We start from the raw sequence: 11,552 nt of genomic DNA on the forward strand, positions 1-11,552 counted from the left end.
TGTACAGCCCTCACCGCTCGGCTCGCCTCCACCCACTTCTGCGCAATGAAATCAAAACACACAAGTACACAATCCATAGAGCGTATTCTTCAAAAAAGCAATGAAATAACGAGATATGCAGATTAGAGTTGAACCAGTTTCCGACTTATTAGATAGCAATCAGGGGACGGAATATTTTAAGGTAAGGGATTTAGAGATACGAACAATTTGCGGTTCCTAGTTCGGGCGAAAACGATATCGGTCTGGCGGTGTGATCTTTTCATAACAAAGTTTTGATTTCGTAAGACATTGTACAGTACATGTACGATTGTACGTGTACGTGTACGGGTACGCACAGCGCGTTGTTTTGAATACCAGACTGTATTCAACAAGTTCAGATAACCGCCTTCGATGAAGCATGCGTCTCGTCACACAGAATACCCACATCATGCCGAGAAACCTGTCATAAATCCGCGAGAATCTGTCTAGAAACTAGAGAAACGCAAGATCACTGTATGCTTGCAAAATGTTTTCTGCTGCATTCACGCAAATGTCGGGGTTGAACAGGTCTCGATGACAAATCAACCGAATTGAATTGTTTGTAAATTCTATTACATTCCTTCACAAACCACGCACAATATGGTGGCGCGACTACGCTATTTGAAAAATCTACGTGCGAGACATCGAATTACTCGTCAACACGATGACAAATCGCTTGTGTTATACAACCCCGAAGGTGACTTCTACTGCCCCATCCAGATTTCCAAGTTGGAACGAAGGTTGAGATTAATATGCGATTTATCATTGGATATTGTTTCGTTATCTCCATATGTTTCGTTTTAGCTGTGCTGTGTATGTACCTGTACAATGTACATTGTACAGAGTACTGTCGTGATAATGTGTCATATTCGACGTAATTTCTCGAAATTTTTCGGGGCGGGGCACGGGGAGGTGTGGTCGTTTCCATGATTTCGCTATCGAATCCTTGTATTTCCTTGCTATCGTCTCGGTAAATGCGGCTATCTAACTGCATTCTGTCTCACAATAGAAATTATGGCTCCATAGTAATAATCAATAAGTGTAGTTACCAACATAGCGTATAAGTCTGTCTATTCCTGTACTGCGCTTCGCATTCCTATATAATACGCTTCTAGAATTTCTCTTCGTTTTGAATTTATTCAATCTCAACATTAAATACTAGAAAAGAAAAATAAGTTTGGCAAAAACTCAGAGATGAATGAAGTGCGCCGTAACGCCAGTACAATAAATAACTTCCTTACATCTATGAAGATACCGAGAAAATATCTACAATACAATCGTAACAATATAAAAAAGATGCAAAGCATCAGTTTCAAAAGAAGGCAACAGTGGTAAAACATGGCACTTTCGGGTGTCCGCGGAAACGTTCACAATACAAAAACCACTTTGATCTGAAGAAACACATCGTCGAAGTTATCCCAGATTGCATAACGCTATCCAACACCCATAAGAACGCATATTGAATAAGTTACCTTCATTTTTAGATCACAGTGTAGGAAGGTTTCTAGCTGTTGTATACAATTGTATACATCAAGTTCATACGCGCAGTCCTCTCTGCTTACAATGGCATCTCCAAGGATTTATTTAAATATATACACAATGTTGGCAGTAAATTCGCATGCCGGCTGCGGGTATATAATGTCTTTCGCGAATAATCTAGTCTTTTAATGTAGCTCGAGATTTCAGCAATGATTTGAAGGTTTTAAAAGTTGATTTTCATCCACGGCACTACAGTACAAACCTCAACGGGCTACGCATCACTCTTTATACAAGGTGTTGTACATTGTACAGATATACAGTCTTTTGGGGATAGCAGCAATGTCGGCGGTACCGAGTGAGGAAGCTTTTGCGTCATTCCATCTCCATGGTTCTCTAACGCCGAGTCCTCAGTTTTCGTTTGCGCTGTTTCAGCTGGCGTCCAAGCCGCGAATCTTTCGGGTGTCGCTTGTAGACGGGGTTGATCATCTGACCATTAACCGCTTATTGTCTCATGTATCTACAGTTCGCGGAAGCCAGTGGGCTCGCTTTTGCCAAGGGGATACTTTCTTGTTAGTCCGAACTTTCCCTTTTTTATTCAGGGCGAGGTAATAACCTTTCCGTTTCTTGAGGTCGCTGTAGGAGTTGGAGGCGTACGTATTGAAATAGTTGGCTTCGATGGTTTCGCGAAACTGACATTCTGGTCCAAACGATTTCTGCAATAAAATGCATTATATTGCTAAGATGACGTTATCGATACTTTTATTAGTACAAAGCACTCAAGGCCACCCTCATACAAGTAAAGTTAGTAAAATGATATCTCTAGATCCCATGCATTGTTGAAATTTTCATGAACTCATTCATCAACGCTTCGCGACAGTACAACTTATTGTACAAAAATAATAATAAGGGCATTTTGTGTGCTGAAATACAAGTGTATTATCGGAGCAGGTGCTTGTCAGTTGCACCTTGTAGTTATTTTTCGATTAAGTTACTGAACAAGCTAAATATCTCTTGTCTTCTGAGTTGCTCGCGCCAGCGAAGTGGGTGACAATAACGGAGTGTCATTCGTGAAAAATGGCGATTCAACTGCGCCGGTTTTGTTCTGTGCGCTGTCGCACGGTTGTAACACCTGCGACCGTCCAACTGACTCCCGGCGAGACTAGGCGACGAATGGAGCCGCCACGAAGTATTTTTTGTTCGCACCTTTCCCATTTCAGCGATACAAACGTCAATAGGTAAGTTGATCGTAGTTGTCCCAAACAGTTTTTCTTACATATTACTCATGCCTCGAGAATCGCGATTGTTTTGAATTTAGGATTCATAGCCTTTTGTGCGCGGAAACTGTCGGCGCGCGGTAGAAATCAATATTTGTGCGGACACTGGAGAAGCCCAAACTGAGCAGCCAGTCGTCGTTATGAGAGCTGTCAATATTGGGAATTAGTACCCTTCTTCATTTCAGTCTACATGCCCATGTCCAGGGGGTAATATAATCTAGCATTATAGATTGTTAACTTTGACATAAAGATGCACCAAAAACAAAACCATTACATTAATAGGTCTTGATCGTTTGAGCCTTTGCGTTGCGAATACTGTGGTACATATTCTTGGCCTCACGTCGACGCCATTACCGCGAGATGGGTGATAGATGATCATTAGTCTTCCGCAAATGCACTAATAATACTTTTTTTACGGCTCTTCCGACTGATGGACGGTGGCGAACGTTTACACCGTCACGTTCACATACACTTTGTGTGAAACGTTACGCAAGTCGGATTAACATGCTCTTATCCAATTGGAATCAAATGCCAAGTAAATCTTTTCGATAAAGCAGTGTATCAGTTTATTCTAATGCTTCTTCATTGGCCTAAGTATAGCATATCGTTAGTAATGCCTACGTCAAAATGAAGGCGTTGGGTACGGTAGCTAGCATGCAGATAACGGGGCGTCTGGATACCGGCACTAGAACGATTGTAATAATGGTATTGTTCGGCGGCATTGTTTCGCTGACGACGCAACAAGCGCTGGGCACAAATGGTCGAAATCATTTTATACGTCAGGTGTCAGCTCTTCAAAGAGAATTATTACAATTGGCAGAATGTTCCTTTGCGCATCTTTCAAATATGAAGCTTCAAGACCCGTTGTCTCGTCTCCGCTACTCCGTGTACGACATGAATTCCAGACGTGTCGAATAATCGTGTTTAGTAAGAACCAAAGATGATATCATTTGAATGAACCCAATACGCCACAAAGGCCATGTTAGTTCCAGCCTACCCTAGAAACGGAAGATGGAGGTCTAACGCAGCAATCGCATTCCGACTTTACGCCGATATGACGTCACGGATCACAGACGTCAATCGAAAGCACGGGGCGTGTAATTGGACTAAATTCACGGGAACCTCAGCAAAACGCGCCTTTCCTATTTTGAAACAGTTACATATGTCGGGGCTTGACTTCAAACGATCCGAAAGAACATGCTTTAAACGGTCATGAAACTGTTTCCTTCACGACCAATTACCGTCACGCAAATGATTTTCCACGAGAACTTATATCATTTATCGCGGCGCATTTGCGCGTAGCTACAAAAATATGTTACATGTTTACCCGTCTATCGCCAAAACAAAAGCCACAAAGTACCGATCCGCGGGCCTGCGAATTTGCGCCTTCAATAATTAATGAGACCGCTACCAGCCCAGAGCGAGACGCGGTCGTAAACTATTTCGAATCCATGTCCCTCGTTATGGAACAGGTGTTTCCCGAAAAACCGAACCCCATTATTATGCATAATCCATACGGCATGTGATTGCGCATTTCAACTTACGCGGAACTTGATACGGATCAAACCGCGGTACTGTTACGACTTCATTTCGCATAAACGTAAATGCAATCGCGCAGCGACGCAAGTTCAAAAAGAGTGCTATCAGATGTAGAGGTGTATATATACTGTGCGCAACCTTCCTTGGGCCGTGCGTTATTTACGTTTCCCCGTCTTTGGTAGGTTGTGATATCTTTCCCGAGGCTTAGAAGATTTATTTGTCAATCTATACCTTGTCATCTCTTTCTAGTTTGTTGCAATTTCCCTAGCGTACAGATATCAAAGGATTTTGTACTGTGGTATAATGACTGCCGAGTGCCAATAGATATTTTGAAGGTAGAACGGAACTTTATCTGGAGACCATACCAATATCTAATTACCGCACAAGTGTATCCGAGTCCCACAGTGATTGAAGCGAGCATATGGAAGAAATCCTCTTCGCGAATTAGTAACTCATGAATATGGTATTAGGGTTCTCGATTCACCCTCCCATGGATCATCCGATACGCATTTAAAATTCCCTTCACCCGATTCTGATCGGCCTACTTTACGATATTATCAACTCCTGTCCATAGTCTTAATGTGACGCGCGTTGCATTTTCGATGGTCAGGTATAAGTCGCCGTGTCTTTGAACTCTTTTATACAAGTGGCAATGCTTCATTTAATCGTAATGGACCGTAAAAATCGAGCCGGTCACATTGTGCGAAATCAGCTTACGACACAACCACGCGTGTTGAAATTTAATTAACTATCGGAGTTATGCGACGTCACCATTTCACCATGGCACTAATAAACTCACCGAAGAATATAATCTTCCTTTTCTGTTCATACACAAGTATCGCATGTGAGCCTTTCCTTGAACACCCACGATCCCAGGGCTAACGCTGAAGATCTTCAGTATGCCTGCGGAAAAGGTAAAATGTGAGATTTGTAATTTTGCATCCAAATAGGCCCTGGTGACGGTTTCGTGTTTCATACACATCGTAACTTTTTATGTAGTGAAGCGTTCTATATTTAACGCAGTTTATTGTCGTTCGAATTTGTACGATGGTATTTACAATTACGAGTATCTGGAAATCACTAGAAAAACATGTCCATATGGACAGAACACGGGCCATTATTGCAATCATGTACCCCATCAAAAGATCGCCGTGTTTATACTATGCGCCGTGGCGGTGTCATATCGCCAATAATTAGAAAACAGTGCATTCAATATGACATACTCCAAGCATTAATCCCATCGATATACCGAGAACAAAGCGTCGAACAAATAATATGATATCCCATAACATATCCGTTCTTGCTTTGATGTTTCTAGTTGGGGCCGTCGAAACTAAACGTAACTGTCTTAAAATGATGTACGGAAAATACACGGGACAACATGTGACAGCCAACGGTTTGTTAATAAATGCATGACTTGCAGTATACACAACCCGAGAATTGGTACCAAAACTAAAACATGTCTATTTGACGCGTCGCAATACTAGACATGACAAACTATATCGGGCCCTCACTATGCGTCATTTTCCGGCGAGTATGTTCCAAATTTTTAGTGATCGTTACTGCCGCATTCTGCTTCGCGCACCTTTACAAATACTACTACCCGCGCTTGGGTGTATAATCGCCGTGGCGCCAAGCGAACGGATGCACGTGGAGCATTTGCAACCGCTCACAACACTTGTGCACAACACTCGGCAGATGTAGTAATCCCTGTTCCAGCTATCACAGTTTAGCATAATTATTGGAAATAGTAAGCTGCACGGGCGCTTTTATCGGCGCGGATACGGAGATTAAATACTGGAGACACGTGCGAAACAACCGATTTTCCATCCGAGTTTGCACCAGGACTTACTGATGGCATTCTACGTAAAATTGTTCTTACCGTTTCTGGTCGGCCTATGTCTCCCAACTACTTTTCCATTTGCACGAATCTCGAGATGGTATCCGATCCCAACCCTACAATATAGTCTTCTCTCTCTCACAACGCCGCCACGGTATAATTGGTCGGACGGGGGCAATAACTCATGCATACTCATTCTGCGGTTTGGGGGATTTAAAAGTCTTGTCAAGGACGGCAAATCTATAAAGTCCTGTCTGATCTGCTCCGTCCGGACCTCCTTCTTTGATTTTGACCAGAAATGTCGCTGTTGCTTCCCATGATTCGATTTGAGGTGCTTGGCCGGATGCCTCACCAGTTCTTGAGATATTCGTCCCCTGTGTACTGGGTGACCGTCGGAAGGCGGAAACGCATGAAACTCCCTCGCGTTTCTAATCCGATGATGTCGATATTTTGACCGTTTGCCTTCAGCAACGATTCTGAAGTCTGCATGAGCCACCAGCAATAAAAGTGTTATCACACAGCAATTCCAAACAAGGCCTTTTATGAGATATTCTCTCCTCGGCAGCATTATGTTAGCAATAAAATTACACCTATATACAGCGGTGCCTGTCACGATGCACGAACACGGTAAATATGAGTTGCACAATCAGACTTTCCCGAACCTTTATACGAGAAATCGGGGCTAATCGAACTTTTCCAGATTGAATAGTAGAATAAGTTGATTACAAATAAATGACGCGTAATCTTTCGCCTTCAGGTCCAATGCACACTCGCTAATAGTCCATTGTCTATCTGTGATTGATGCCGCTAATGCGGTCCCGAACACCATATGCGCCCGCTTGTAGATAGTGACGACAATGCAAAAGAAGTCGGTTATGTAGATCACCGATTAAATGAGAACGGCAACACAATCTATTGTTATAAGTAGTAACGATATCCCTCTCATATGGAGGGAACAAATGAACAACTATGAGGGGCCTTTTTCCCATCGAATTGTATGTAAGCTTAGCCTGCGAATAACGCAATACATTTGTCTCACCCACTAGGTATGCGAGACACGTATGCTTCCTCCAAAGTACGAATGAATAGTAAAAATCTCTCGCTACCGTACTAATTATACTCATTTCAATATCATAATTCATGCTGTAATGGATTCCTATGTTTAGGAAAGCCCTTTTTCTTTCGCACATTAAAAAGCTTCATGGTCCAACGACAGAAAAAGGCCATCGACCAAATCACTGGCATCATTATCGGCACATGAAACAACGATTATTCAATTTCAACAACGACGAACCTGCTTTGCGCGAAGGCAAACATCACATTTACACCTATCAGGTGCTGCCTCTCTCTCAGTTTCTTTGATATATCAATACAATCGACATAGGTGTCGAAGTATGCCTGTACAGACTGCCTTTGGAATGGCACTGGACCGGCTTAAACTATGCTGCAACGAAAGCAGTCGCATAGCTGTTTTAGTTGTTTAATCGCGTCGAGTTTATTTTGGGATTACGTATTCTAGCGTGCCGTAGCAGTTTTCAAAGCAAATATCGTGAATATTATTATTTCCAATTCGCGCCGCTGCTACCCCGCGAAACAGGAGGGATCCGTTCACCTTAATCGGCTTGAAATCGACAGGAATTGTCGCGTAACGCGCGTGAGGCCTGCGAACGACTTCAAACCGAATAGGTCGGCGCGTGGAATTAGCGCATAGACCTCAAAACGGCTTAATCCGTAGTCCAAAAGACACGCATATGTACTGTAGCGAGTGTCGACAGTGCAAGTCAACCTTATTAATATCATCATAACTTGTCGCTGACATGTGACCGTTGCCTATATTGCGTACGTCAGTAAACTGTGCTACGCGGGCGTATACTACGTTGTCAATTATATATTGATAACAGATCGTTTTCGGCCGTTCTCTCCACGCCGTTTGATCCATTGTCTCGAAAATTCCGAGACTCATTATAGTTAACTAGAAATTCCATGCTCCAGCTGATTCGATTCTGTCAAGTCGCATTTCCCTCGCACATGACTAGCTCGACACCGAACCGCATTTTCAAAGGTGACCGTGAAATAACACTCATTTGTTTCGTCGCACAGGCTTTAAAATGTACAAATATGGACAAATAGTCGTGTTTTTCGCCATCAAAGACTAATACACGTTTTACTTTTGATATGGAGAGGGCTATTGGCGTTGCCACCTAAATTCCGATGAGATTTCACATGCTGGAAAGTAGTTCTCGCTTGATCAGATATCAGAAGATATTACCGACTCCGCCTTCTCTGGTGATATGTTCGATCATAAATATTTTGTTGGTGACCACGATATCGGATGTCGGGCAACGTTTTTATGTTGGCAACGTAACACTTTACGGAGATGTATTTTATACATTTCCAGAGTGACGCAAAATTAATATCCATTACTCTGCGAGAGTGCTAAAAACTCTTGTATCGCATTGCGAATTGTAATTACCATGTACTGACGAATTCTCCTGTAATGCCTCAACATTTTGCGATTGTTTTTCGTGAAGGTGACTCGTGCGAGTGTAATTAAGATCGCTTTTGACACACACACCCTTTTGTTTCCATGTCTACGCCGGATGCTGGAGGCGAATTTCAATCTCAAAACGGGGATGTACGCGTGTTTGGTATTTGTGCCATCATAACACCTGAAGAAAATTATTGTTGTTTATGTTATGACGTACCTACACTACACAATGCTCTGACGCGTGCCTGATGTCGATCGGAGGAGGAGGAGGCTATAGTTGTTGTTTCATTCTGATACGTGTTCTCATAGCTTTGTAATTTGTGACATTATCCATTAGGTATAGTATTCCTACAGATTTTACTTCCGACCAATGCTACCTTACCTATCCCTACCCTACCGATTCTAACAAGGTTAACCTCACACCAAAGGAAAGGAAAAGAAAGGAAGTTATGTACTTTTTTCCTTTATGTTTTTGCGGCATGTACACTAGGGGTCTTCAAAAATGACCTTTTTCTCAAATCGTACGGGCTACCTGATAAGATTGTTAGGTTACCTAATTTAAGCTTACACACCAACTTTGGTTCAATTCCAGCCGGTAGCCGCATTGCTACAGGAGAAGAAAGTTTCTATTTATTATAAAAAAATAAATAACAAAAAAATTTGAAAATTTTCTGTTCACCCCATGAAAGTGTTGGGTTATCTATAGAAACGATGTGCACCAAATTTGGTTCAATTCCAACCAGTGGAAGCGGAGTTATTACCGTCGAAAAATTTGGATTTTAATCAAATAGTATTTACTGTGATACTATGATAAATAATTAATTAAAGAATTGGTCATTCATGATCAAAATTTTTCGACGGTAATAACTCCGCTTCCACTGGTTGGAATTGAACCAAATTTGGTGTGTAGGTTTAAATTAGGTAACCTAACAATTTTATCAAGTAGCCAGTACGATTTGAGAAAAAAAGTCATTTTTGAAGAGCCCTAACGTTTATAGGTTCACGATGTGCAAGAACTTGAGTAAAATAAAAACAAGTCATCGTTAGCGTGATATCTGATGTACATGTACAATGTACATTGTACATTGTACATAGGCTTACTACAGCCGGGCTTGGATGCCAGGCCGCGTTTGACGTTATCTTCCGTATCAAGACGATCGGTCGGTATGCTGTCCGCGCGAGGAAGAAATATCGAAATACGCATTAACGTTAGAGCAGTGGTTCCCAACCTTTTTGTCTTCATTCCCCACTTCAGATTTATTCCAAGCCTTCATTCCCCACCAGGACCGTAAACGCGCGAAGCGCGAAAATACTATATAATTCATGTTCGAATCGGTCAATATGATCGGGAATTGTATATATTTTGCTATCAATTTTTTATCCCCTCTCTTCTCACGTAATCAGATTTACCGGTAGAGCTGAGTGAGGTGTGTTGGAAAAGGTAGGGCCCCTAAATATGAATTAAACATCTTCGGGCAGACCCGTTGATGTATTGATTTCGGTACATGATGCTGTTTCGTGAACTCTTATGTCTGCCATGTCAAAATACATTGAAATCGCCAAAACTAAAAGGCACACACGATTTCAAATTGGTATTGCTTTACTGGCAAATAATTTTTCCCCTGCGGGATGGCATTTGTCCTGTGGGGTTCAGATCGCCAGGACAGGAACATTCAGCGCCAGCCATTTAGCCTCCTATAAACATATATGTATATTGTACATCTATCGAAGTTTTCGGTCACCACAAGGGCATCCTTCTCGGCCAAGGTCTTCTCGCTGCTTATCGTTCTGGCACGTACCTCTCGGAGTCGCATGTTACGTGGCCTATAACTTTATATGTCTTGGTGCGTCGTGGCGCAGTAATGGCCGACGCCGAAGACTCCATTTCTATAAATTCTACGTATTTTTGTGGGGAGGGGGTACCAAATAATCAAAGTATTAGGCAATATGAAATCGCCGGCGCAGCGCAAAAAAATTTGAATAAGTGACATAAATTTCCTAAAAAATTAACTGATAACGGTAATTGCGCATGTGTCTTCGTGAATATGAAGACTGTCCTGTAGATAATTTTGAACAAACGCGTCTATTCCCCACCAGAAACCATTGAATTCCCCACCAGTGGGGAATTCCCCACCGTTTGGGAACCACTGCGTTAGAGCGTACAATCACGCTTACTAGTAGTTATCTGTTTTCTCACACAATCCAACAAGAAACATGTCTGCAGTAAATCTTCTGCAGCAACTTTCTTCAACTAGAACAGGGGTGGCCAGCCTGGAGTCCCCTCATTTATCACTCGCTCCACAATAATAAAACAAATAGATTGAAGGAAAGGCGAACTCTTGAAGCTGCAAGAAGAGACGGCAACCCCATTGACCTTTACGAAAGATAATTTGATCACATTTTGCACCAAGCTAAGCAAATAATACCCTATAAGCTTAATGGAATTATCATGCTATTGGTGTTGCCTTTCCTACCAATATATCGTCGTGAATGTGGGTCTCAAGCATTATTGTTATTTCTGAAGACAAAGTAGCGCAGTGTCTTGGATATTCAATATGACATGGGACTATAGCTCTTACCATCACCAGAGCAAAAACAAGAACAACCATCAAATTAACTATATGTAATAACTAAAATTAATGTATACTAAACAAAATCAACAGACAGCAGAGTGCATGGCCTCCGTACACAAAACGACGGGAATAGAATAATTGAAGTTACTATTCAACCGTACTGTTGCATATGTGCAATTGGACCTGAGTTACACCGCTGTAACACCAATGGGTCCAGAAACTGTTCGTAAGTATTGGGGTTTTTAATTAGGCTCCTCATCATCATCCGATACACTTGAGCGGTTCCCTACAAAAACCTCAAATATGAGTGACCCACCTGACCATAGATGCTGAAAGACCCG

At 42.1% G+C, this 11,552-nt stretch overlaps 1 protein-coding gene across 1 annotated transcript; it reads right to left on the reverse strand.

Moving 5' to 3' along the window:
- Window positions 1-1,135: 1,135 nt before the first annotated feature.
- LOC145450623 (fibroblast growth factor 16-like) lies at window positions 1,136-7,039 on the reverse strand. Its single transcript, XM_080329133.1, has 3 exons — window positions 6,193-7,039; window positions 5,110-5,213; window positions 1,136-2,210 (listed from the first exon to the last, which is right to left on the reverse strand). Exons 1-3 carry the CDS (start codon window positions 6,716-6,718, stop codon window positions 2,007-2,009), a joined length of 834 nt encoding a protein of 277 aa, XP_080185259.1. The 5' UTR covers window positions 6,719-7,039; the 3' UTR covers window positions 1,136-2,006.
- Window positions 7,040-11,552: the final 4,513 nt, after the last annotated feature.

The sequence above is a fragment of the Botryllus schlosseri genome, chromosome 11 (genome assembly GCF_051294905.1).
Source record: "Botryllus schlosseri isolate E-star chromosome 11, Bs_hap1, whole genome shotgun sequence".
NCBI lineage: Eukaryota > Metazoa > Chordata > Ascidiacea > Stolidobranchia > Styelidae > Botryllus > Botryllus schlosseri.